At 46.2% G+C, this 26,394-nt stretch overlaps 3 protein-coding genes across 43 annotated transcripts in view; all 3 read right to left on the bottom strand.

Moving 5' to 3' along the window:
- LOC100122555 (calcium/calmodulin-dependent protein kinase type II alpha chain) overlaps window positions 1–12,150 on the bottom strand; it is a 64,881-nt gene extending 52,731 nt beyond the window's left edge. For all 37 annotated transcript variants that reach the window (XM_008206144.4, XM_031924987.2, XM_008206148.4 and 34 more), the window contains exon 1: window positions 10,912–12,150. In XM_008206144.4, coding sequence (XP_008204366.1) covers window positions 10,912–10,976 — 65 coding nt within the window. In that variant the 5' untranslated portion in view covers window positions 10,977–12,150. The remainder of the gene's footprint in view (window positions 1–10,911) is intronic.
- An 89-nt stretch (window positions 12,151–12,239) lies between these two features.
- On the bottom strand, window positions 12,240–23,500 carry LOC100122547 (glutamine--fructose-6-phosphate aminotransferase [isomerizing] 2). Of its 5 annotated transcripts, none has more exons than XM_016982804.3 (14): window positions 22,975–23,500; window positions 19,401–19,508; window positions 19,048–19,137; window positions 18,663–18,806; window positions 18,406–18,572; window positions 17,922–18,063; window positions 16,620–16,643; window positions 15,876–15,899; window positions 15,004–15,161; window positions 14,209–14,647; window positions 13,886–14,130; window positions 13,645–13,800; window positions 13,437–13,565; window positions 12,243–13,364 (listed from the first exon to the last, which is right to left on the bottom strand). In XM_016982804.3, the coding sequence occupies exons 1-14, from the start codon at window positions 22,979–22,981 to the stop codon at window positions 13,119–13,121; spliced, it is 2,079 nt and encodes a 692-aa protein (XP_016838293.1). In that variant the 5' UTR covers window positions 22,982–23,500; the 3' UTR covers window positions 12,243–13,118. The 5 variants fall into 5 exon arrangements, with proteins under 5 accessions (XP_016838295.1, XP_016838293.1, XP_016838294.1 ...); XM_016982805.3 differs by having other exon boundaries at window positions 15,876–15,896; XM_016982806.3 differs by lacking the exon at window positions 15,876–15,899 and having other exon boundaries at window positions 12,240–13,364; window positions 22,975–23,499.
- Window positions 23,501–23,622: 122 nt separating this feature from the next.
- On the bottom strand, window positions 23,623–26,373 carry LOC100122533 (X-ray repair cross-complementing protein 5-like). The gene is made up of 9 exons (XM_001606091.6): window positions 26,059–26,373; window positions 25,812–25,977; window positions 25,298–25,739; window positions 25,083–25,215; window positions 24,776–25,001; window positions 24,548–24,703; window positions 24,256–24,483; window positions 24,019–24,182; window positions 23,623–23,944 (listed from the first exon to the last, which is right to left on the bottom strand). Exons 1-9 carry the CDS (start codon window positions 26,209–26,211, stop codon window positions 23,831–23,833), a joined length of 1,782 nt encoding a protein of 593 aa, XP_001606141.1. The 5' UTR covers window positions 26,212–26,373; the 3' UTR covers window positions 23,623–23,830.
- Window positions 26,374–26,394: the final 21 nt, after the last annotated feature.

Genomic DNA, 26,394 nt, shown 5'->3' with positions numbered 1-26,394 from the left:
TCCGCTGAATTCTCGCGGTATTACACGGAGCCTCTACTTCCTAATCACTTTCCGATTCCACGAGCAGCTTCCACGCGCGCGTTTAGACTTTCCCTCTCTTTCGCGAGTCCCGAGAATTGGCGATCGCGTGCGCGAGTATAGTCTAGCCTAGCCGGGCTAATTGATTATCGGGGGATGCGGAGTAGCCGATGAGACTTTTGCTGCGAGCTGGGATCGATAGGAGAAAATTGTTGGCTCTGTGCACTGTTCTGTTCGGCATTAGTCGTGACTCGAGTTTGTATAACACGTGTACAGGGTTTGTTAGGTATGATTGTGTTTTCGTTATCGTGTACATGTTGGAAAATGTTCACGAAAAGAGCGAGTAATAAAGAATTCGAACAGAAATTTTTTCCAGCGGCCGCGAATTATGCGAAGCGAGAAAGAGACGATAAGGTTAACCAGCAGCATACACACACACATATATAGCTCGCCTCGTGAGTAGCCGATAAAAAGCGAGCAAACTGCGCTGCAGCGTGTTTTCGAGGCTCGCGCGAATAACGTAGACTGTCGAAACTCGTCTGTAGAACGTGCCAGATTGCGCGTTCGAGTCGCTTTGAGAAATTTATACGCGAGGATCCGATGCATAATTCACTTTATTACTCTCTCGAGTGTATACGCGCGAGCGGGAGAACCGGAGAAAGATCGGCGAGGTATATATATATATATACACACACAGTAGCTAGTACTTATACCAATATATAGGGAAAAGGGAAATAACGTCAACAACGCGCAGAGTCGGTTTGCTTCAATTACATTGCGCGCGGTAATCCAATTTGCGTGCACACGTCACGAGCGACTCGCTGCTGACTTTTCGCGTCTCTCTACTATGCGCAGCCGAGCGAAAGTAGCTGTATACACGGGAAAAGTCGTCTGCCGCGTACTTCGATTCTACACCAACGAGGACAACTTGCAAGAGTGGAAAAACACGCGTCAGCCCTTATCGCATATGCGTAATTACGGCCGCAACCCCCGAAAAGCACGATCAAGTGAGCCCCCCCCCCCTGTGCCTCTAAAAAATGCAGCAGCCGCACATACATGAGAAAAGGGGGGACCTTTCCAATCGAAGCTCTCCGGCTCATGAAAAATTCAGCGGCGCGCAGTCGGACGTCACGATTCGGGATGTGGCATCGATCGCCGCACACACACACACACACACACACACCGGCAGCCCGGTCTAATAAGTGGCTTTTACCGCGCGCGCGAGGCCGAAAAGTTCGTCCGGGGAATCGAAAGTAAAAATTCTTCCGCGACGAGCAAGGGAAGGAAGGAATCCGCTTTATGTGTATGTATACGCGGGTCCGGCTCTCTTATCGCCGAGGGAATATGCGAGCGAGGGAAAGTGTCAATTTTCAGTGCGGGTATGGAATTTTTATGTAGCGAGAGGGAGAGAGCAATTTTCGAGGTATCGATGTTTCGGGACATTGTTATCGCGCGCGATACAAAGTTCACACGAAGAATAAGAAAGATAAATAGTAGAGAGAGAGAGAGAGAGAGAGAGAGGCTCTACATGTTACGAGCTATTAAGGTCGGTCGACGCGCGGCTTTACACACACGTTCCAGTATATGCTACTCTTTCTCTCTTATTAATAATCGGACGCACAGCTGCTTTTTAGAGAATGAATATTAGTCAATAATTCAGACCGACAACAGTTAATAAGCCTCTATACAAAGGCGGAAGTTTCCTCGCAAATAAGAGAGCTTCGCGCGCGGGATTTTCAGGAAAGCTCGCTATGTTTCCAGCGAGAAACTTTCGGCGTAAAGGTAAAAAGCTCGCGTTCGCGGAGCTTCGGAAAAAGTTTCGTCGTCTACTCTCATCTCACTGTGGCCGCGCTGATTCTCGTCTCTCTGGCGAGCGTAAAAAAGCGCCGCGGACTAGGAAAAAAATCTCAATTTCTTCCGCGAAAGCGTAAGCGCGCCTCCTTTCGCTAATCAGCTTTTCACAGTCGGAGCTTATAGACCGGTCGTGTGTACAGGCTCGCGAGCGCGAGCTTCCGGCTTTATCAGCTGCACATACGAGGTCGAGTGTGAGCTACTCTCTGGGAATGCGTCGCGGCGACGAAAAAAGTGTCCGTACGACTATGTATCACCGCTAAAAAAAAATTAGGATCGATGCTATGAAAAAGACAACAACCCCCTGCATCTCACGCTTTATATTTATAAAACAATGCCGCCGCGGGTAAGAATAATAAAAAGCACAAACAGAGAAATTTCATCGAAGTCGTTTCGTATTTTACTACCGCACCGTCGGACCATATCAGAATAGCTCCGGCGACGAGGCTTAATTCTTTCTTTCTCTCTTTCTTCTTCCCATCGTCGCCCGCGTTAATCGATCCGTAGCGTAATTGGCCGGCCGTTACGTACTCTGCAGAGAGAGAGAGAGAGACTCGTCGTCGTCGCCGTTATTTCTGGAAGAGCGTGTAATTCCACGAGAGCGAGCTGACCTAATGAAGTTTATGTAGCGAGAGAGAGAGAGTGGAAACGGGAGACTCCGGGCGAAGGTCAAAGCGACCTGGATCCCTGATCCGTGGAGCGCGAGTCGCTACCTCCCTCTCTCTCTCTCTCTCTCTCCTGAGACTGCACGTGCATTATGCAGTGCTCCTTTTAGACGAGCCGCTCTGCTGCAAGGCCTCCGAACGGCTCGAGAGAGAGAGAGAGAGAGAGAGAGAGAGAGAGAGAGCGCTCGCCTGCTATTTTTACGAGGGAGAGAGAGGAGCTTGATGCTTTTCGTTATTCTACTCTCTCTTTTTCTCCCGGGGTGTAGGCAACAGGCGAGTTATGGCTGTTGCTGACCGCTTGCGGGTTTCGAGGGGATGCGCGGCTGGCTTTCTTTTTTTAAATTTCGCGCCACGTGCGAGTCCTTCTTTTAATCCGTTGGAAATGTAGGTATAACGATGATTCCCGAGAAAGAGACGGATATAGACTTTTACGCGCGACAGCTGGCACTGATTTACATCGTATTTTTCATATTTCAGCGCGAGTCAACGTACGACGGCGCTGTATGTAAGTCGCGCAATAAATACCGCTTCAAAGTCGTCTGTAATTCACGGCGTACCGTAAACGTCCGATCTACGTAATCCGTAAATACAGCTATATAGGCGCGTATACGCACACAATTCACAATCAGCGATTCTCCTACGGCCCTTTATCAACGCTCGATTCTGCCTCGAAAAGCGTAATTGGTTTTATCACATCCCTCTCTTTCGTCATTTTCTTCTTCTCCTTTTCTTTGTCATCGCCGCTTTAATTATACTTTATATACATATACACCATCAGTGCAAAAAAAATCAGAGGACTCGCCGCCGCTGCTGCGATTGAAAGACGCGAAAGAGGAGAAGCGGAGATATATATATATATATATATATCGTCGAAAAGGGCTCGGCTTTTTAATTAAATCCATCGACCTATTATAGTCTCTCTCAAGAGTATATACATATATAGCATAATAGAGCCCCAGGTATAATATAACGTAGTCCAATCGATCGACAGCCCTTTGTGCGAGATTTCTTTTGCCGTCGGCTAAACAATTAATTGCAGGTGTGCTGGCGCGCCATATACATGTACCTTCTGTGCTATATATGTTTGTGCGCGAGCGATTTTATTTCGAATGGCTCGTGCGCTACTGACCCAATTTCGAAGCGCGTCGTCCCTTTAGCAGCAGCAGCAGCAGCTGATTTGCCTACGCAAGGAGGAGGAGGAGGAGGAGAATTTGCATTCAGGGCTGTCGTCACGACGTCGTCGACGTCTGATCAGCTCTTGTTTGAGCTAGAGGCAATTTTGCCCGTATTATATTGTGCGCATTAATTTCGAATACAATCCTGTCGGCTATTATTTCATCGACTCTATATGTACACCGCCGACGAGGATCGATACTGTACGTAGCTCGCATACAGAGTCCAATTCACTTTTCTTTTGATGCGAGAATCAACAGATGAAGAGAGAGAATACACTGCATCCTTCAATTTTCTCGCAGACGGTAAACATAATCCTCTCGAAATAATGACTTGGCTAATTATGAAAATGAAATCGATCGAGCGCGCATCTCTTGATTACCATTATCGATCCTAGCCCCTCTCTACACACGTATACACTATAGCACACGATGAGTAATGAACTCTCTCACTTCGCGGAGCATCGGCTTTGGAGGAGAAATTTTTCAATACAGCCCGAGCTTTCAGCAGTCATTCACTCCCAGGAAGGAAGAGCTGCCTAGAGAGCCAGTCACGATCATTAACGCAGACATATAGCGTGCGCCGTGTATATAGAAAGAGACTAGGACAGCAGATTACGTCGATAAGGACAGCCGCGAGCGCATGAGAGAGAGAGAGAGAGAGAGAGAGAGAGAGAGAGAGAAGGGGCAGCAGAGAGCAGCAGCCATTGCCGCAACGAAAATCGATGACACCAAGGGCGTGTGCTCCCTACCTCTCACTCTCTGTACACACACACACACACGTATTTGTATTTATACAGGCGGCGCACAATGTATCGAACGAGGCCGCACGCGCCTTATTTACCGGAGCGTTATCACTGCCCGGCGTAAGTAGGTTGACAGCACGTGTGTGTGGGTATTATGTGCGCGAGTATATCGGCCGAATTTCTCGACTTTGCAATTAGAGGGTGGCGGACACACGCTGTGTGCTTGCTCTCACCGCTCGACGAGCGCGTAAACGCCTCCGCGTATGGCGTATAGTGTAATTATCGGAGGAATCGATGCTCGTTCTGCATGTTCGGATAAGAGAATCGACACTTTTGCTGCGCTGGTGTAGTCTCGCAACAACTTCACTCGGAAGCTTCTATAATACTACTGCAGCACTCGACGTTTATTGCGAAATTACGAGAGATGGAAGCCGTGTAATAAAGCGCAATTTTCGTGGGGATTCAAGAGTCGTGAGGAATTTCGCGGAAAACTGGAGGAATCGACTCGACGAGCGAGAAGCACTGATATAAATTGCGAAGGCACCTACGCTTGATTTTAATCTCAAAAGCCCGTACGTCCACATAGGTTATACGTTATACATATACTGGACGAGAGCGAGAGGAAAAAAATCTTTTTTCGGAACTGCCGTTATACCCTAAGACGGATCATCCCCTACACCAGCATCCGTCCCTTATCAGTACACCGCGGCAAAGCAGAGGAGCCATGCTTTATACAATTTGACAGCGACGAGTCTCTTCCGCGCGGTGCTTCTGTAATGGCAGCCGCTTTATACACCTTAGAAGGAGAGATTTTTATCCTCGATTTATCGCTACGGTTATACCGTCTGTGTTTCTCTTATGTTGCGGGATTGATGCCTTTCTTTCCGCGGGACTAGTTCCATCGATCGCAGCTGCGCTAGTATACGGGGCTGTAAGCTAGGCGGTAAAGTTTCTTGCAGGATATCGCGAATTAGCAAACTCGTGTCGGAGATAATGTCCCGAGGATTAGCCTCGCCGATTGCGCCTTCTTGCCGCGTCTTTCGTGTGTGGGTGTACGTGTGGGACGTAAATATATATACCGACGACTTTATTCCTGATGCGACGCGTTAAACCGACACTTGTCGGTGTATATATATATAAAAGCGAAAGGTTGGCAAATCCCGAAACGTTTAACAGGATCTGCGAAACTATCAATTAAATCGGCTAAGCGCGGCTGATCCTGTTACAGAGCCGGACGTATCGTCGCGACCGCTTATCGTCGCGCCTCGACCTCCTCGTCGTACACACATGGCACACAGACACGTACACATCGGTGTGATGTATGTAGGTATCTCTTAAAACAGGACGAATCGCTCTCGGCGTCAGGGGAAATAAGAAACGAGCTCTCTTGATTCGGTATAAACGGAGAAACGAAAGTGGCTCTCTCTCTCTCTCTCTCTCTCTCTCTCTCTCTCTCTCTCTCTCTCACTCAAGAAAGTCAAGTACACATCAGACGTATATATAACATAATTGGATTCGGCGAGTTATCAGCCTTGACGTCTCGAAAGATTAACGCGCTCCCGATATGTCGAAAAGGAGGGATCGCGCTCGAGCTATAGCTATAAAAAGCATCAGCGGATCACATACACACAGCGGCGGTATAGTAGAGAGAAGTCAGAATTTCTGCGCGACGAGGAGCGTTAATAGAATCCTATAGGAGAGAGCTCGTACTTTTTACGAGACGAGAGATGAGAGTATATTTTTAGGCGCATCGAGGGGACGACTTCTCTCTCCGCGAACGAGTTTTTCTCCTTCTCTCACTCTCTCTCTCTCTCACGGAAATTATGAAATATTCTCGCGCTTCTCGTATTTAAAACATCGAGAGCTGTGCGCGATGTAAAGTAAGAATAATACCGGAGAAGTAGCCCTTCGCTATATGACATTGTTATTTCCCTCGCGGTTATATGCGACCAGCTGTCGGAAGAACCTCATAATGTAACACACGCCTCTCGGCTCTATCCTCTCCTGTATAAGCAGATCACGTATACGCGCGACATCGCTACTCCCATGGCGTATGCGTATCATAGGCGCGTTTTGCTCTCGGTCTCCACGTCCTTGAACTCGACTGACGGCTCGTTAGCAGTTTTCAATAATTCAACGAGTTTAACTCTATACGTTACAGCCCGCACCGATCGATAGACCCGAAAGTAAGACGTACAAGCATATACTTTAACTCTGAAAAAATTCATCGAAACGGATCATCACACGAGGATCGCCATAGATCGCCGTTTTGATTCTTCACCCGAAGCGCGAGCGAGCGGATAAATCGTGTGTGACACGCCGAATTGAGTTGCCGCTAAAAATAGAGAGAGATATATAGTATATATCGCCGTCGAATGTCACACGAGGACGTCGACTGCATCGGCTTGGATTTCTAATTTTTCCCTCTCTCTATCTCACGTTGTAATGTAATCGTCGTGGGCGTCGCGTGTATTGTGTTACAGAGAGACGACGAGACGGAAATAGAAGACTCGCAGCTCTTTTCGCTTTATGGTCGATAAAATTTTAATTGGAGATTAACTTGGCTGGATTTACCGTTATATACTCTCCTTCGCGGGTTTCAATTAACTTCAATCCTTCTCTCTATTATCGTACACAGCTTCGAAACTTTCGGACGAAAGTTCGTGGAAAAGAAGGTATACACAAATATAGACGGCGTGTCGCCACGTGATGCGGCGCGTGATGCACGTGTATATCGTGCGGGCCGCGCATGCATATAAGCCGCACGCGGGTGGTGGTCGTGCGTGCGCACGTGTTGGTGCTGGAGCCGAGAGATCGATTTGCAGTGGGTTATGTAGCATCGCTACAAACCGGTGGTGCGTCTCTTGTAATGAGGTGCGACAGGCTTCTATACGCATTTGAAGGTATTTTCAACCCTCGAGCTTTTTCCAGTCGATCGGCCGAAAGAATCGCTACACTTGCAGCGTCTTATCGATCATTACATAATTCAAGCACCGAAGGTTCGCGATTCTTCAAAGTTAAAAATACCTCGAAATCAGCTCTCCCGCGTCAACTCTGCAAAATCCAATCCCCGATCGCGTAGCGCGCAACAACGACAAGCGGTAGAGGGAGAGAGAGAGAGAGAGAGAGGAGAACGCCTCGCTCTGACGTAATCAATTTAATTCGCGTCATAACGCACAGTTTATCGCGGAATAAGGTACAAACTGTAGTACACAATCCCCACCCCCTCTTTGGAATATAGGTCACAGGCTATATGCAGTTCAAACGAGAGGCGTCCACGGGATCGCCTCCCAATTACAACTTTTCAATAAGGTCTGCAGCGCACGATGCAGCTAGGTATATAGGTATATTATTCGACCTCGCGTTAATCGCCCGCGCTCACGACGATAATTAATCGGCTGTCGTGCGTACGTGTCAGAAGCGTGACCCCGCGACTTCTTTGAAAATACTAATAGACACACGAGGCGTATATACGCACATATACGTACACGGGCCGTTGATCCCGCGCGACGACGACGACGACTACTGCTTTATAGCAGCGATCCTCGATTGGCGCTATGTATAAGCTCGCGTATAACTATATACCAAGCCTGCACTCGCGGAAGAATTGGCAACGGAGCTCCGCTCGATATTCGACGCATAATGCGATTCTCTCCTCTTTTCTCCGTCGCCGCGGCAAGCGCTCGCCGACGGTAACCTAATTAAGGTCTTCTGCAGTCTGCGTCTAGGTATATACCTAGAAGTGTATATCGCGCTGAGGCGCTATACCCTACGCCCGCTGTACGTTACAGTCGCGCCTGGATATCTCGGTCAGCTTCTAAACTAATTCTCTCGCTCTAGAGTTAAAACGCTGAGGCTCGTTTTTCGAAAATTAGGTTTCTTCGATCTGCTGGAATGCGACCGCCTATAGGATACGTCGTACGAGGCAAGAAGGCGCTAAGCATAAAGTGCAGTAATTTTGCCATTCAGCACACGCGCCGCTCAATTGCGTCAGAAGTAACAATCGGACACTTGCGCCGATTACGTTATACAATGCGGAGCCGTCGCACGTACATATCCTCGACCTCGGCTCTATTGTAATCTCGACGCTTGTGACAAGAGCACATCGATATCGAAGAATGCCGAATCCGAACAGAAGCTCGAGATCGCTTAATCTCGCACTGATAAGACGATTGTAAATTCTAATTATGTTTTTTCTTTCTCTCTACCGTATTCTACATACCGACGACGATGATGATGAGGATAAACGCGAAAGAGTCTCTTGAAAGAGCTCATTAGGATCAAAGGGACTGCCTGAGGTAGTCAGGTGAGATAGTTGTGTGTGTATGTACGTTGTAAAGGGTTTTCTGTTGCGGCGCGTCAATATTTACCGGCGATCGTTACCGGAGAGACATCAACACAACACCGCTAGAGCAAGCTGAGGTGAGACACGAGGCTATTATGCTGATATCGCTTCGGAATCGGGTTTTAAAGGACTCAGGATTATGAACTTAAACACTTTGACGCGATGAGTAAGCGCGAAACGAGAATAATATGCATAACACATTTTTTACCAACTCATCGAGTTTTATAAAATTACGCTACTCCGCACACACACGTCTGACGGGCTTATTAGGAACGCGCGAGAGCGGTTAAAAATATGCAAACGCGCAAGAATTGACTCGAGTAGAAACAGCTGTGTACGGTGGGACAAAGTAGTCAGGAATTCGCGTCCTTTATACGCACACACACACACACACACACACCGTCCACTGTTTCTCGTTTCCTTTTTGAACGTCGCTCAGTTATAAACGGAATTAAGGTTAAAGGAACGTTCATGCACACGACGCTTGCGTTCCATATCGTACCTGCATCGACCCCCCCCCCCCGAACTTTCGGCGCGGAGGGGCAGGAGAGAAGAAAGCCGCAGAAATCAAATTATACTCGTTGAAATAATTACAAGCTGTAACTCTTTTCCCCCCGTCCATAACAATCCGACTTATCGCGTGTCCCGAGCTCGTTAGAAGAGCCACGGAGTCTCGTCTCCTAAATAAATCGTATACACACGGACACGTATACTTATACGGCGATCGGCGAATCGATGCGCGGATGTATAAAGGAGACCGGAGCGTGTATATATATATAGGTATTATCGCGAGAGAGGCGCGTGTGTCGCTGAATTATTCATCGCGGCTGCGGCTGCTGTTTTGATTGTGTGTCTTCGCGAGGTTCATGCGTGCTGATTGACCTTTATCGCGGTTATATTCGGGTGTGCGTTCGGAAAGTTGTTTGAAAGTGTCCTTCCTAACCTCAACGCGTTAGAGTCGCTCCGATCCGAGAGAGAGAATATCACAGAGAGGACGATCCGTAAGTATTTATTACCCCCTCCTTGGCTGTAAAAGCGTCAGTAGGTTATACCAGAGCGCACAGGTAGACTCCCGCGAGCGCGTGTGTATAGGGTGTGGTCTCTCTCGCTTCGCATAGACCTGGTGATGCAGCCTCGTGCCGGCGGTACACGCGGTCCACCCCCCCCCCCTATCGTCATTCCGATCGATCAGAGCCTTTCACGTGTGCGCGAACGCACGAGCGTGTGCATATAGAGATCCTCGACTGCGAGAGACACAGGCAGGTCGTTGCAGGTATCCTCCCGAGAAACTTTTCCGGCTGCAGTAGCGGCGTCGGCGGCGTGTATCGATTCGCAGCGTGCGATACCTACAGCTGCCGGCGGAGCAAGACACGGAGAGAGCACAGCTAGCGCTAGCCGTGGATTCCAGAGGAGGCAGCACACCCTGACTCTCTCTTACTCTCTCTCGCTCGCTTAGCGTGGGTATATATAGCGCTCGAGCGACGCGGAGGCCACCGCCGGGGCTTAAATATAGCGACAAAGTGCAACTGCCTCTCCCACTACAGGCGCGCACGGATACGGAGAGAGAGAGAGAGAGAGAGAGAGAGAGAGAGAGAGAGTCAGGGTGGCAGCAGCGGAGGTCGCATGCGTGCGGCGTTAATTGCCAGACAATCGCGCGCATCATGGCCGACGACGACGACGACGACGACGGAGGCGACGACTCTCCATGCGAGTGTCATCATCTCGGAAGGAACGTCTCTCCCGCTTTCACCTGCAGAGCGCGAGCGCGAAAACAACACGATGCGTCACGCAGGTGAATAAGCCTGCGTATGTACACGCACCGCGGAGACAGAGAGAGAGAGTGTGAGAGAGAGCTAGGTTATTAATACACCGCGCGCGTCGCAGCGGCGGCGGCATTGTACACAGGTGACCGCGATCTCTCTCTCTCTCTCTCTCTCTCTCTCTGGTCGTCGGCGGAGCGCGCGCGTTAGGTATATTTCGGGCGCGACTATAAATAAATCCCCCCCGCGCGCGCGCCAGCCCGCTCGCGAGCCCGCGAGGTCGTATCAAGCGTGTGCAGACGAGTAACTAACGTGTATAAGGTACTCGTGTGTGCGCGCGAGCTGAGTACTTACTTGCCGAGCTCCTCCTTGAGGTCGTAGTTGTCACTGAAGCGCGTGCAAGCCGGTTGGGCAGCCATGCCGGAGCCGACGAGCGACGAGCGTACCAGCGTTGCTTCCTTCCTTCTTCCTGCGTGCACACTTAACTACGAGCGGGCGGCGCAGCCCTCTGTCTGCCGCCTCTCTCTCTATCTCTCTCTCTCTCTCTCGCTCTGTCTCGCTCCTGTGCTTATTGCTCCGATGCAGCGGACGATCGAACGCTCAGAGCGGCGGAAGCAGCGGTTCTACTACGAGCTAGTAGTGGTCGACCCGGCCGCGGCGCCCGGCGCCGCTCCTCCTACTCTCCGCCTGGCTGGGCCCCGTGGTGCGGGTTCTCTCTCTCTCTCTCTCTCTATCTCTCTCTATCTTTCTTCCACTCGCTCGCTCTTGCTCTCTCCGTACTCGACGACGCTGTCTATACTGTCCGCAGCTTGCGTATCACAGAAAAAAAAACGCAAGTGGCAGTCTGCTCTCGTCGCGGTGATGGTCCCAACGCGCGAGAGAGAGGAACTATACTCGAGAGAGAAACACACGCACGAGGGGGAGGCGACAACTACGGCGGACACTCGCACACTACTGAAACGAAGTGAGAGAGAAAGAGAGAGAGAGAGAGAGCGGAGAGAACGAACTTGCGCGCGCGCTCTCGCCCAGGGGGCTAAACTTGGCGGCTCGAGCCGATCAATAAACGGCGGCGGCAGCGGCGCTGCAGCGCGCACCACGACCGAACGGCAAAGCTTTATTTCCCTGCTACTGCTTCTGACTGCTGGTCTGCTGCACACCCCGCGAGTCGCGAGAGCTTGCGGATACGCGCGTGGCTTTTCTGTCTCTCTCTCTCCCTCGGGAGGGGGAATTTTTTTCGAACAAGTCTCTTTGGATATGCTTAGGCAGCTGTTGTAACGAGCGTATGCGAGAACGTTAAGATCGAAAGAGCTACGTCCGCACTGCTCGCCGGCGGCACGACGACTGACTCGCGTAGTGCCGTCGAGCAACGGTAGGCGGCGACAAGCGTGGAGAGGGGAGCGAAGCGCAGGCTGATCGCTCCTCGCCTTTATCTACTGGAGCTTGCGACGTCGTTGCGGGCGAGCGAGAGAGTGGTTTTTATACGCGGAGGGTGTGCAGTGGCTGATGTTTGCCGAAGACGCCGCGGTGGCAGCACGTGCCGACGACGATGCGTGAGTCGCAGGGGGGGGAATCGTGCCTGACGAGTTCGAGGTCTCTACTACTGGAGCATTCAGTGATTCGCTTGGTGGTTGGGGCTGGAATTTCAGATTGAACAGTGAGTCGAAATGAAAACTGATCGAACGGTGATTGTTAAAAATTTATTATTGTCAATCAGGGACATACTCATTGCACGACGCTCAGCAGCTACACAGCGTTACTTCACGTAGCGCGTCCGCTAGTACACTGAACGCGATAAAATCTTGCTTTGTACAGTTTTCGTAATGTTCGTTAAAAAAATATATATATATATATCTGTGTATAATGTCCAATGAAATTTCCGCTCGGACGCGCTACGTACGCAATAAAAACAATACTCAACCAGATTTAGGGACAACTTGTATAATATTTACAATCGCGGCTCGCAATTTTAACGAGCATCGTTAGTATGTCTGTGCGATGCCTTGATTAGTTCTCCATTACTTTGCTGTCGTAAAGATTATGTTTTGAGTATAAAAAAAATTTTCTTACAGCTAATACGAAGTTTCCGTATACAAAATCACTTAAGAGTAATAAATTTGGGCACGCGCCTAGTTTAAATATGATTTTTACAATTCTTGCGCCTCCGCGAAAAGAAAACTCGGTGGAATGAATACAAATGCAAGTTACATATTGCAAGAATCAAAGCGGTCGAGGGATTTCACCTCGTGAAGCTCATTAACGTCTATGTTTTGCGCATCGTTTTAACAAACAGGTATAAGAAAAAAAACGTGCGGTCACTTCATCGTCATCAAAATTCATCCTCGTCCATTGCTCGAAATAATCCAGAAGATCACTCGACACAATTTCGTTCTCATTCTCGATCACCGCGCGCTCGAAGTTCCGAGTATTCGAACGCTCGAGTGGCGACGGTTCTCGCACTGCCACAGCCGATTCATGCCTTTGGTCGTATGTGCGCGACCTCACCGCAGTATCATCATGTTTTTTTATCGTCTCAAAAGAAAAGCAACATAGGGAACGTGCGTCTATTCTACCGTGACGGATTTGGCCAAGTTTCGCGGGCAGTCGACGTTGCAGCCACGGAGCACGGCGATGTGGAAAGAAAGCAGTTGCATTGGAATGACGGTCAGGATTCCTTGAAGGCAGTCGACGGTCTTGGGGATCTCCAGACACTTGGCAGCGAAGGATTTGGTCTCGTCGTCGCCCTCCTCGCAGATCACGATCGGTCTGCCATCACGGGCTGTCACTTGTTGCAAGGCGTTCATGCATTTCTAGAAATTAACGAGAGATTATAGTACTGAATTTGTCGTGAATTCTAGCATCTATTATAGTTGTATACTTACGACGTATACTGGGTCCCTCATGACGATCATGATCACAGGCATGGAATCATCGACCAGAGCCAAAGGTCCGTGCTTCAGTTCACCAGCCATTATACCCTCGCTGTGCATGTAGGTCAATTCTTTGACTTTCTGCAAAGGTCGAATGAAAAAGCTGTTACAAAACAAGTATACGAAAAAAATGAGCTATTCTCAGATAACGGCGACTTACGAGAGCTCCTTCCATGCAAGTAGCAAAGTTGTATCCTCTACCCATGATGAGCAGGGATTTGTGTTGGAACAGAGACTTGGCCAGTTCCTTGACCTGGTCGTCGAGCTTCAGGACTTCGCGGATCTGATTGTCCAAGTTCTTCAATCCCTCGATAATCTATAAAAAGCACAAAACGACTGTTATCATCCAAGGCCAAACAGAGAAGAAGATGAATCGCGCATGACGCAAAGGGAAATCGAACCTCCATTCGCCTTTGTCCAAGAGAAATCCTATCCTCGCTCATGACGAGCGCAAACATCACAAGAGAGATGAACTGCGAGGTGTAAGCCTTTGTACTGGCGACACCGATTTCCGGACCTGCGTTGATGTGCACACCGCAGTGCGACTCGCGACAGATGCTGCTGCCGACTGTGTTGGTGATTCCGACGATCAAAGCGCCGCGACCCTTGCAGTATCTCAGAGCCATCAAGGTATCTGCTGTCTCTCCTGCGAATGGCACATTCAACTTTAGTATACATCACACCATACAATCCAGAAGCATTTGAATTTCAGAGCCAAACGTACCAGACTGAGAGATGAAGAAACAAACGTCGTCACGGAACACCGGCGTGTTCCTGTCCAAGAAATCGGAAGCCAGCTCGACCATGACCGGCAGTTCGGTCAACTCCTCCAGCAGCTGTCTCGTGGCAACGGCGGAGTGGTAGCTGGTACCGCAACCGATGAGCATGAGACGTCTGCACCTCTTGATCTCGGGGATGTAGTCCTTGATACCGCCGAGGGTGACGGAGTTGTCGCGGAAGTTCAGACGACCTCTCATGGTGTTGACCACCGACTCGGGCTGCTCGAAGATCTCCTTTTGCATGAAGTACTCGTAGTTGCCCTTCATGATCTGCTGGATCTGCATCTTGAGGGTGTGGATCTCGCGGGCGTGGGCGTCGTCGACGCAACGGCGCAGACGGTGGATGCTCAGAGCGCCGTCCTTTACTGCGGCTACGTCGTCGTCCTGAAATCATAAATTTTTTATTTTCCGAGTTTATACTTATATTATGCAAATCTTCCGAAGATCCGTTTCACCGAGCCGGCATGAAGTCATTTTTATTTACAATAGCCGTTATCGTAACTTGATTAAAACTACTTGAAAATTCTCCCCAGTATGAATAGCCGTGACGTCTTTACTCGCATATGAAAAAGAGACAATGCTATCTCGAAAATCTCCGATAAGAGCCTCTTCCAAGTTTCTATTAAACCGCGTCGAGTGCGATCGTTGAATTTCCACGATAAAATAACGCCTCTGTGTTCTTGGAAGGCTCCAATAAAATGGAAGAAGACGATAAACAACAAAATAATCGTCGCGCTCACCTCGAGGAAAATAACGCGGTTGGTGTGCTCGATAACGGCGCTGGCGTCCGATGCGAAGAAGTACTCGACTTCTTTGTCCTCGAGCGGCTGGAACTCGGAAGTGCTCTCGCTGCGGGGCATGATGGGGAATTCAGCTGTCCTGCGGTGCGGACGGTGCTCTGCAAAAACATCCAGACCTTATCACACGTGTGCGTCCGAGATACATCTCGCGGTGCTGTCGACTACGTGACTCGTTTCGTACGAATGCTTATATGTACACGATATATAAATATAGTAGAGAAAATAGTATAAGAGGAAAAGAAGTCGTAACATGACATAATGCGGCATACGCGAGAGAACAACGCAGACATTGCACTTGATTTTTCAACGTTTTTTACGTCGTATACATAGAGAGACAGACAGACATAGACTCGTGATATTGCATTATGTCGCGGAGACTACAGACACCAGAGACTTGTTCACTGAAAATATATAAAGAACTAAACCATCACCGTGAAGAGACAGTGTGTGTTAAATGTATAATATATTTGAGAGTAAAAGAAAAAATAACAAAGAAATTATACAGTGTGATTAGTCGAGATTCGCTCGTGTGTCCACTGGAAACCTCTCCACCATCGCCCTGGTTACGTTCCGTTTGGTTTATTGTAAATAATATAATAAAAAAAAAATTATAAGAATGATTAAAATAATAATACGTGATCAATGCGGCATGTAATATACAAAATACAATTGGTTAGCGGCCAGCAGGTTGCACAGCGGTTTTGTTCAACAGAGAAAGCGCAGAAGCGACAATAAACAATAAGATGCAGTACGTATAGAAGCGTGTAGTTACATGCAAAAATATAAATTGTAAAACATAAAATGAAATATACCTGTCGTCGTGGCTTCAGTTTCTGCTGATTTCGAGGCATACAGTAGATAGGACAACAAAACAACAAAAACACAATTAGTCAAACAAACCATGCTTAAACTAAAGCTATGTAACATAAGCTAGATGAAAACAAAAAGATGTAAAACGGCATATGATATATATGTATACACAAAATGATACAGAAAGCTTATTGACATTCTGCTGCGCAACGACGACTAAAAATAAAATTAAAAAATTAAAATATGCATTAGCCAATTTTCAAATTACTCTCCTGCACATTCGATTCCGACATAAAGCATATGCAAACGCAAGCCAAAAATTGAACGTGAAAAGGAGCAAGGGAGCGAGAGTAATTTAAAAATCTCGGTGAAACAAAGGGAGAAAATCGACGAAAGGACAAACAGAGGATAGTGACGGAAGGCAAGTATGCGCGTATAACGTCGAAAAAGGGAAGAAAAAAAGGGGAGGAGAGCGAGAGTCGGCGATAAAAAAAGAGAAAGACGGAAGTGGAAAGAGCGCTGCACGTGGCAGAGACGTGTAAGAAGGACGACTGGTATACTGTAAGGTATATAGCCTGCTGCACTCGTTCTCCTCTTTTTCGCGGGATCTCTATCGGAATATGTAAAATATATAAGGTTCGCAGTTTTTTCGACGGTTTATCGCAAGCTTTTTCTCATTATACATATACGTGTATGTACGAGCAAAACCGAGGTAAAGTTATTAATAGTGTCTGTGTGTTATATACCTTTGACAGTGCGTGGAAGGTCGTCTGTTCGGGCGAAAAGTCGAGGAACATACCGGAAGACGAAGTTTCATGCAAAAGAAACATTCATGTAGTATCCACATCAACGGACTGCTAGCTTTTATTTATTCTCTCATTTTTAATCTTTATATATGATATTATATACTTGTAAAATATATAGCACTATAATTTTTAACTTTGTATATAATCTTTGCTCGTGGCAGATCAAAGTCAAACATTGCGTGTACCAGTGGAAGAAATTACATTTTAATATAGTTATAATTCTAGCTTCTATAATCTTAAATTGTAAATGTTTATGGCAGTATGCTATATTTACGCTGGAATAATGACAATAAATGCGTGTTGAAGCACTACGTGATAATTCAATTAAGATTATGGTCTTGAGATAGAGTATCTATTATATAAAAAATATTTATTCAATTTTTGCAATGCGAGTCCATTCTATGGTTGCAAGAAAGAAGAGCCGTGTTGTGCGATCCTTTTCTTCAACTACAAAGCGATTCCATGTACAGCCAAAACTGATTGTCTTATTCTTAAATGTTAAACGTTTCGGAAAAGTAGACCGTAAATATATACAAGATCTGGAGCAGAAGCTTTAGAAAGTGTAAAGAAAACAATAAGCAACATTCACGAACCGCAAAATAAAGTCACGCGACAGTGATAACGAAGCTAAAGAAAAAAAAGATATATAGCAAAGTATAAGAGTACAACTTGTTGTGACCTTCTTCCTTGCAACTACGCAGAAGTGGAGGAGAGATTAAAATGACGAATATGCGTGCTACCGTACGAGTACTCGATAAGTACCTTGTCGTGACATGGATACGGATTTTATCGGTCATGCGTTGTTAGAAATACAATCCTTCATGCAAAGTATCTTTGGTTAGTGACGAAACAGAATAAAATAAAAAAAAAACGAAGTCATGCTTATTAGTAAACGCCTCGATAGTTTACAATAAACGAATATCGTTATAAGAATACAAAACGCAGTTTCGTCTCGTTTGGGTTAGTACATAAATCACAAGAAATCGTTATTCAGGAGAGCATATTAGCCACATCATGGAAATTTCGCAGGTCGTAGGGGGAAACAGGTAGAGCGAGTATTACGCGATGGCTCCAGCTCGGCGAATCTATATTAATATCTCATGAATTAATGTAAACTCCTCGGATCCTCGATCGGCTCCTTCTCCTCCGGATCCTGCCTGACTGCATCTTCGCTACTGTATGCGTGTATTTATAGAGAGAAAGAGACAAGTGGGCTTTGAGAGAAAACAGGTCGAGTCTCACCTTTGCCGTAGAGGATGGGCACATGGTCGGTGGCGAGTCTCGTCTTGGTCTTGATGCCAACCAGAAGCGGGGATCCACGTCTCGTGGAAACGCACTCGTCCGGGAAGTGCTTGCTCTTGAAGCAGAGAGCGAACGCACCTTCCTGCAATTATACAAATAAATGTCGGGCTTGTCATTCGCTTCGAAAAATTATAAATTATTGAGACGCATTTCGTAAAAGCAGCGAGTTTCACAATCCCGCAAAGTTTTTATCAGAAATACGTTATTCCTAAATTTCGCAACGAGATTGCGGCACTGGAAATTCCCATCTTCGGCTCGATATCCGACATTCTAATTTTCAAAATTCACTTCGCATACTCTCCCTTTTGAAAGCGCCGCTCACTTTTGCGCGTCTATACGGATAATCGATGGCATCGCGCTACCGAAAACGGCGAAAGAACTCTCTCATGCTAATGATTGTGTGTCTATACGTCTCTATACTCACGAGCTGCTGAACGACTTGCTCGACGAGCTCACGGAACGAGTAGGTTGGGTGTTGAACCCAGATGTGATGGATGAGCTTGGCTATGATTTCCGTGTCGGTTTCACTTTCGAAGCTGTAGCCCCTGTTCTGCAGCAGGATCTTTATGTCTTTGTAGTTCGTGATGATTCCTAGATAACAGAACGAAAATCCAACGTGTCATTCACGCTCTCGTTCAAGTACACCGGCCCATGGAGATGCTAATCGCAGCAGAAACTTACCGTTGTGAACCACGACGAAGGAATGCTCGATGTCCGAGCGCTGAGGATGAGAGTTGACCTCGGAGGGTACACCGTGGGTCGCCCATCTGGTGTGCGCGATACCGACGTGGCTCTCGATGTTCGTGTCAAAGTCCAGCGTCGAATCTACGCACACAGATACATTCGATCTTATTTACAATTTCATTCGCCGCTTCGAAGTGAAAGCTCCCGCGCGTGATGCAACGGCATCTCGTTCTCGGCTTTTGATCAACATAGGTGATATAAGAGGCATGTCCGCTGACGACGATATTCTCTCTCAGTATAACGTTACAAATGCTCGAGTTTACCGCCGTCGTCAGAAATCCTCGAAATTCGAGCGAAGCTTCTTTGTGCAGCGATGACTTACGCAGAAATATTTCCTCCTCGAGAGCCTTGACTTTTCCCTGCTTCTTAATGATGGCGATATCCTTGCCGTCGGGTGAGTCAAGGGCGACGCCTGCGAAGAAAAATGAAAGAAAGAAGACAGGGGTTAGCTTCGGTCAATTGGTGCGTTGCACTTTCTCCTTCTTTCTCTACGCACTGCGCGAATATTTTCGCGAGACGCGTGCGCGTGCGATGGGAATGTAAAAAAAGGACTGGTGCTTATGCAAATCAGGAAAGGGGCAGGATAAGAAGCACGGAATTCGACGACAATGACGTCGTTCTTTAAAAGTCCTGCACTTTTTTTTAAATTAAAATAAAAAAAAAACAATCGTTCACCTGCGGAGTCATATCCACGGTACTCCAGTCGCTTCAGTCCCCCGACCAGCAGCTCCAGGATCTCCTTGCGAGTCTTGGGCGTCAGGTAGTTCAGGTAGGCGAAAATTCCTGCAACGAAACAACACACGTCGATTATAGCACTGCGCGTTCGTTTTATTCGCAATAAGACCACATTCCAAAGCCCTCTCCCTCTCCCTGAGATTTATTGCAATCTACACCACTATTATGGGTACGGCGTTCGCGCGAGACAAAAAAAAGGTTCGCGAGCGTATTTTATAAATATAGATAGTATTATTGCATCGGAGAGTTGACTTTCTCGTGGGACGACTTTCTAGCCGAGAGACCATCAATCAATATACAGCTGAGAGTAGGATCATTAAAAGCGTATACGCAGAGCGACTGTCCGTCGATTCGGATTATACTTATACTATCGATATTTTGTATAACAATAGCGAGTACCTCCCATCACTACAGAACAATAGATATCTTAGACTGTACTAGTTTGACACAGGATTCGAGTAAGCGACGAGCTTTATAATAGAGAAGCACATCTATTTTTTCATTTTCGATCGGGCACTTTACGAGAGGAGATTATCGCGGATTTCGAGATAATGCGCGAAGGCTTATCCAGATATCCGCGCGGAATATGGTCTAGCAATTAGTCAGACTACCCTGGTGGGATTAAGATGATGCATCGGACAGTAATTTCGTCTCCGAGACTTTTATCGGCTATAAGAGAGATTATAAGAGGCGATCTTGAAAAACGATTATCGCCGCGTTTGCCAGTGAGTCACTTTTACATTGTGTAACAAGTGCAAGTATATTGGAAAAAACTTAACCGGAAAACGGTATAATAACACACATCCCCCCCCCCCCTGCGCGACGAGGAAAGATAGTGTCGCGGAATTTCTGCACGCGCGAGTGACAATAGTAACTTTGTAGTTAACCGCAGTTTTCGATATGAAGATTCTCTGAAAATCGCCGGGAGAAAGAGAGGAAACGCAAGCATCTAATCGATTAATTGCGATGCACAACGCATACACGTCCCGTTACGGGCAAAGTTGAACGACCGTCGCAGGTGTGTGTGTATATACATAAAATCTGACTACCCGGCGCAATGTCAAGGCTCCGTCTCGCCTTTCACGCAGCTTTTGTCACCGAAATTTTTCCATGTTACTCACGCATACAAATATTCTCTCGGCGCATTACGATAAACCAATCCCGCCACGGGGGAGGGATATACTTACAACGACAGCGGCGCCAAGAGTTCACATTAGTCTTTTATTTTGTGGGCGCGGAAAGTGAAAGGATCTCTGCGCCGCGAGAGATTTTTTTTTGCCGCGCGCGCGCGACCGGCAAAACACGTGTCGCTTGAAAAATAACGCCCGGGACCTGTCGAAAATGCGGCGGCGTTGTCGCAAGAGAATATATAGAAATAGAGAGACACAGCTGATGGAAATTCGAAAGGCGTGTTTCGTCAGTCGTTGAGAGCGCCTTTTGATAATGATTTTGATCGATCTTTCATAATGCAGCTGTTTCTTAAGTTCTATAACTCCGGGACTGCGCCGCGGTGAGAGTGTAAATAAAAACATTGAGGTAGCTTTTGGCTGACTGTATAGATGAAAGCGAGGGAACAAATAATACGAAAGCTACGTTCTCTGTGTGTGACTTTCATTTTCGTGTGTGTAAAAACTAATCGGGAATCGATTGCTTCTATCTGGTAATATTGTTCATGAAAGATTAGATACGCGAACTCGACCTGTTTCGTTACTCTGCGAGTAGTTTTTTAAAAACGAAACCTATATCCGCTACGAAGTCAATAAACAAACCAACCGTCCCTCCGCATACATTTTCGCGTCGATGCAAAATTACGTCAATTACTGCAGCGCTATACCTCAACACACCCACTCTAAAGCGCGCGAAGCGACTCGACAACGCGCGTCGAAAAATTAAATAACCGCAGCAGCAGCCGGTCTCCGAGAGAGAAAGATTACACGCTTCTCGACCGCATACATACCCACACACACACACACACACACACATACATTATCGCGTCAACCCGTGCATTATAATACAGTCCCAGAGTGAACTACCGAACTTTCACTCGACTCACTCATGGGGGGAGCAGCCCAATGCCGATCTGAAAATTCCGCCCGTTTCGCAAGCGCCGAAGAGAATATAATATGCGTCTTTCACAAAATTCATATACAGCTATACATACAAGCACAGAGTAAACGTACAAAGACAAAGTGCAGCGGCGCTACAAAGTATGTATATAAAATATACAGCGAAGGCGCACGTAGGCTCGGGTCGTTGATCGCCGCGGCGCACCCCTTTTCGCGCCCACGCGTTTTTTCACACTCCTCTCTCTTGTCTAGCGCAGAATGAGCTTTAAGTATACACATGCCGTCGTTGTACGCGCGGTTTTTCAAAAAATAATATACGACAGGGCGAATACGTACACACGCTTATAAATCGATCGTAGCAAAAAGCGAAGGAGCCAAGGCTTTCTTCGCGGCTTGCGCAAGGCCTTTCACAACGCGCGCATGTGTCTGTGAATATGGGATATACAATATATACATATACACACGCACACAAGATACGCCTTTCGAATGAAAGCGGGATTCTGCGCGCGGCTTGCTACACTCCTTTGTGCGTAAGTGCGTAATATAATTCAGAGTATACAAATGTATCCTTCCCGATAAGCCGCATGTACTGTTGTGCCTTTATAATTATCGTTAACGGAAGAGTTGGGCGTATATCAGTGTCGGAATTGCTTATCTGCGATGGAGCGCGTGAATGTTTTAAATGGCGCGAGATTAGAAGGAATCCAGGAGTATAACATATAGACGCTCGGAATTTTTCGAGATCGTTGTAAACGAAAGAAAAAAAAATTAACGAGAGAAACGATCGACAACAAGTTTCCGGAAAAGCTGCGCTTTATCTCCTGTAATTCACACGGTTATCTAGAGCCGTTGTAAATGCTGGAAAAAAGTGCGCGATTACTGAATCGAAAAGTGCCGCAAACGAGTAAAAGACTCGTCGGCTTATCTCGCTGCTGTGTTTGCCGTACACAGGTGACATTGACAGTAAATAAGTCTCGCTCTGCAGGGGCGCGAAAATTTATCGTACACATACACACTCGTCGATCGATTGATTTAACAGTAATGGTACAGCAAACAGAGCGGCAATTGAAATCGAATCGCAGGCAAGCGCGTCGTAGACGTCGGGCATACGTGTGCATATAATATAGCCAAGGTCGAACGAATTCGCGACAATAAAAAATTTAGCGCCCGCAGATTAGTTCGCGGATACATATGCTTCTTACGATATTGATTGATAGTATAGAGCCGAGGCAGCCGGGTTTTTCCGCGGATCACCCTAAAATAGGCGCAATGAGTCAGAGAGGAACGAGAGTATATCATATTATGTGGGCTTAGAACGGAGCAGCCGGGAGAAAGCTGCACGCGCGCGACTGGCGGTTTTTCTAAACAACCCGTTGATTTCTCCCGTCTGTAACATCGTATACGGATAACACACTGTTCGCAGGTTTACACAGGCAAGTGGTACTCACCGCACATTTTGGTGGACGCTTGGTTATCGGTACAAATCGAACTCGAACGTCAGAACCTTGACAGCTAGCGCAGAGAACCGCGTGTGTGCGTCGGAATCCTCACGACTTGCAGGTATACACGATGATAAGAGATGGTATAGAGTATATACGAGGAAAGATAGGAGTGCGTGAGTCGGGCGACGGACTTCTGAGCCGCCGAACCGCTCGGCCGGGCTTTTTATGCCGCTCTCCAGCAGCTGCTGAACACGTACACGCACACACAGCTGTCCGTCACTGTTCGCCCGCGGCGGCACATTATCCCCTTCTCTCTGTCTCGCGCGAAGACTGTCGTCTGCTGCTGCTTTCTTGACTCGACACTTCTGCTGCTGCTGCTGACGAAGATGTTACGCTGATTTTGTTGATGGTGTCGATGATGAAGAAGAGACGAGATAGCTGATGCCGACAATGAGACAGTGTGTGTGATAAGAGGCACGCGACGTCGGCGAGCAGCCGCGGTCAATGAATAGCTCGCGACGTCGACGTGCGCAGGATGGAGCAGGCGCTGAAGTATCTGCGCGAGTGACTAGCGTAGTGACGGTGGCGGGAAGATTCGGATTCTAATGGCGAGAATTGCGTTGGCGTTAAAGGCAGATTGAATACAGAGCGTTGTTCTTTAATTAGAAATTCGTGTATTATAACTCTGTGTAGACTTACATTTCATGCAGTTCTTACAGTAAAACTATTTGTTTACCGGATAAAAAATGTATCGTGCAATATCTCTGTCGTTTTGATCTGGCACAGCCATGAGCGTAAATTGACTTTTTGATTGAGGTATAAACGTTGGTCTTGCTATTGAATGATTAACGATATTACCTGATCACAATCTTAAATAATCGTATATTCGTTGAATAAGAACAGACTTGATTCCAACCGTTGGTTGATTGGCACTCACGAGATACTCTCGTAAATCTGCTACGGTCAAACTTGCAAGCTGTGAAAAACGTGAAGATGCGAATCGTTATTCTTGCGGTTTAGGGTATTTTTTTTTAATTAGCTTTTATTTACCGCTCTTTTCGAAGCCATCTCTTCTACATCAAATCTTGGCCTTTTTCTCGCGGCAGTTGCCTGTGAACCCGGTCGTTTTTGTGCTTCTTCTTCAGAACTTAAATCTAACAATCTTGTTAATTCTTCCACATACATTTTTGTTTCATCTTTAAGAGGTGGGGGGACTGGAAAAATAAGTCATTCTTTAAAATCAAATAAAAAAAAAACCTTGTAAGATTCAATTTTTTTTAGACTCACGTGTACTGTCTGGAGGCAGTGAACCCAACTTCTCATCCAAAGCTAATGCTTCTATGTGCGCAATGCATTTTTCAAGTTTAGGATTAGTAAAATTTTTTATATCAAATTTCACTTTTGTTAGTTCCATAAGCTCTTCGAACAAATTTATTGCTTTTTTATTCATCTTACATGGATTGTCAGGATTGAATACAAAGTGTGGCAATTGCTTGTCAAGTTCTCGAACAGTATCTAAAAAAATATGTATAAAATAATTAGAATCACGTTTAAAAACGATTTCAAAAAAAGTGCTTACCAATGAATGGAAGTTTATACATGTAAAATCCGCCGTCTGTTCTGCTTGGAATCATCGCGCATATTTTTACTGCTATTTTTGTGACCACTTTGCATATTGCCATCACCTTTCTATCGTAGCACTTGCTGACAAAAGCTCTAAAGAAAGTTTTACTTTCTAAAATACAAAATGGAAATCATAAATAAAAATTTTAATAATTAATTACAATCTCGACTATTATCTACTTACCATAGCTACTTAAAGAAGTATAAGAAATAAAGTATGGTGACTCAACGTGATACAGTGGATCAACAACTACTTTTCTAAATGCCAATATCTGAATGCCTGGTTCTAAACCTAAATTTTTTATTTGCTTAACTTCCTCAGGTTTAAAGTACACAGTGACATCGCTGTAAGTTTTACAATACATAATATTGTGACTTGTTATGATTTGTTTATCATCTCCATCATTTGCCTGGCAACAAAATTTACTCAAAATCATCAAGATAAAAATATAGATTTCATAAATTTAATGATAATCAACCATGATACATACATTTTCAACAAAATCTGTTGGGCCGCTATTCAGAAAATCTGATTCTGATCTTTTCTCTTGCAGAAGAGGAACGGCATCCAATATTTCATTCTCACCTTTTTCTAACTTTACTTTAGTAGGGTACGTTGGAGTTCTGTATAAGTTGAATATTTTTTTAAGCCAAAATCAAAAGAAAAACATAGAAATCAGCAGGAAAAGAAAAGTAAAATTCTTACGAAACCAAATTGTAAACAGACACTTCCACAGCAATATCCGGAGTGATTTTCCAAGGCAACTTGCAAATACTTTTAGCAGGATTCAGAACAATCTGTTCAAAATCATTCAACTTGAGTCTTCTGTAATCGAAATCATCACTGAAGGTGCCAGCAATGATTTGTAGGTCTTTGTAATATTCATCATTCCATGATTTTGAAAGTCCAATGACTTGTAATCGAGTCTTGGTATCCTTAAACGTTGCTATGAGATGCTGAATTCGTCTACGTTCTGAGGAATCCTCAGCGCAAGGATTGTCATTGCAAGTACACAGTACAATGGTATTAGAAGTTTTCAAACTCGATCCAGAAGTTAACAGTGTCTGATAGGCATGAGTCAAAACATTGTATAGAGAATATTTTGCAACGGATGCCATTTCCTTGTATTTATTTGCTTCATCTTTCACTAAAGGTGCGATGAATATCATGTTAGATCAGTATTTTAATTAAAAAAGTTGTCGACAATAGCTAAACTTACGTATAGTTTGAACTGTTTTCAAGGTATCAACCGTTACTACATCGAACTCCTGCAGTACCGTAAGATGCTCAACGTCGCAATTTTTATCCTTTGTCCCGAAAACCATAACTCCTAACTTATCCCTCCTGTTACGGGAACACTTTGTTCTGACGATGTTTCTGTAGGTCTAAAAAACAGGTATCTCACTTCAGTCATCCAAATATGCGCAGGCATATAATGCATTTGTTTTGATCGGGTGTTTTTTTACCTCGAGGCTCCGTAGAAACGGCGAATCGTTTTCGTACATTTGCGGCGTTCCATCGATGAGAAATACGATATACTCTTTGGTGCTCAATTCGTTTTCCTTTTCTTCGCTGAATGTACCGTCTAAATCGTCGCCGTAGTTGAAATTTAGCGACATTTTGGTGTAAATACTTCGAACCGGCAAGAGTGAAAACCAAAACGACACATGAACCTTCGCGGGAATCTCTCAATCGAGTGCGGCGAAAACATCAACGTTTCTGCACTGCAGCGCTGAAATATGTGCAAGTTCGAACCCGCAACAAGTATCTGTGGATTCGCGAAATCATCTATATGTACTTAA

This window comes from Nasonia vitripennis, chromosome 2 (genome assembly GCF_009193385.2).
Source record: "Nasonia vitripennis strain AsymCx chromosome 2, Nvit_psr_1.1, whole genome shotgun sequence".
NCBI classification, from domain to species: domain Eukaryota; kingdom Metazoa; phylum Arthropoda; class Insecta; order Hymenoptera; family Pteromalidae; genus Nasonia; species Nasonia vitripennis.
This window is presented reverse-complemented; position numbering and strand designations above follow the sequence as displayed.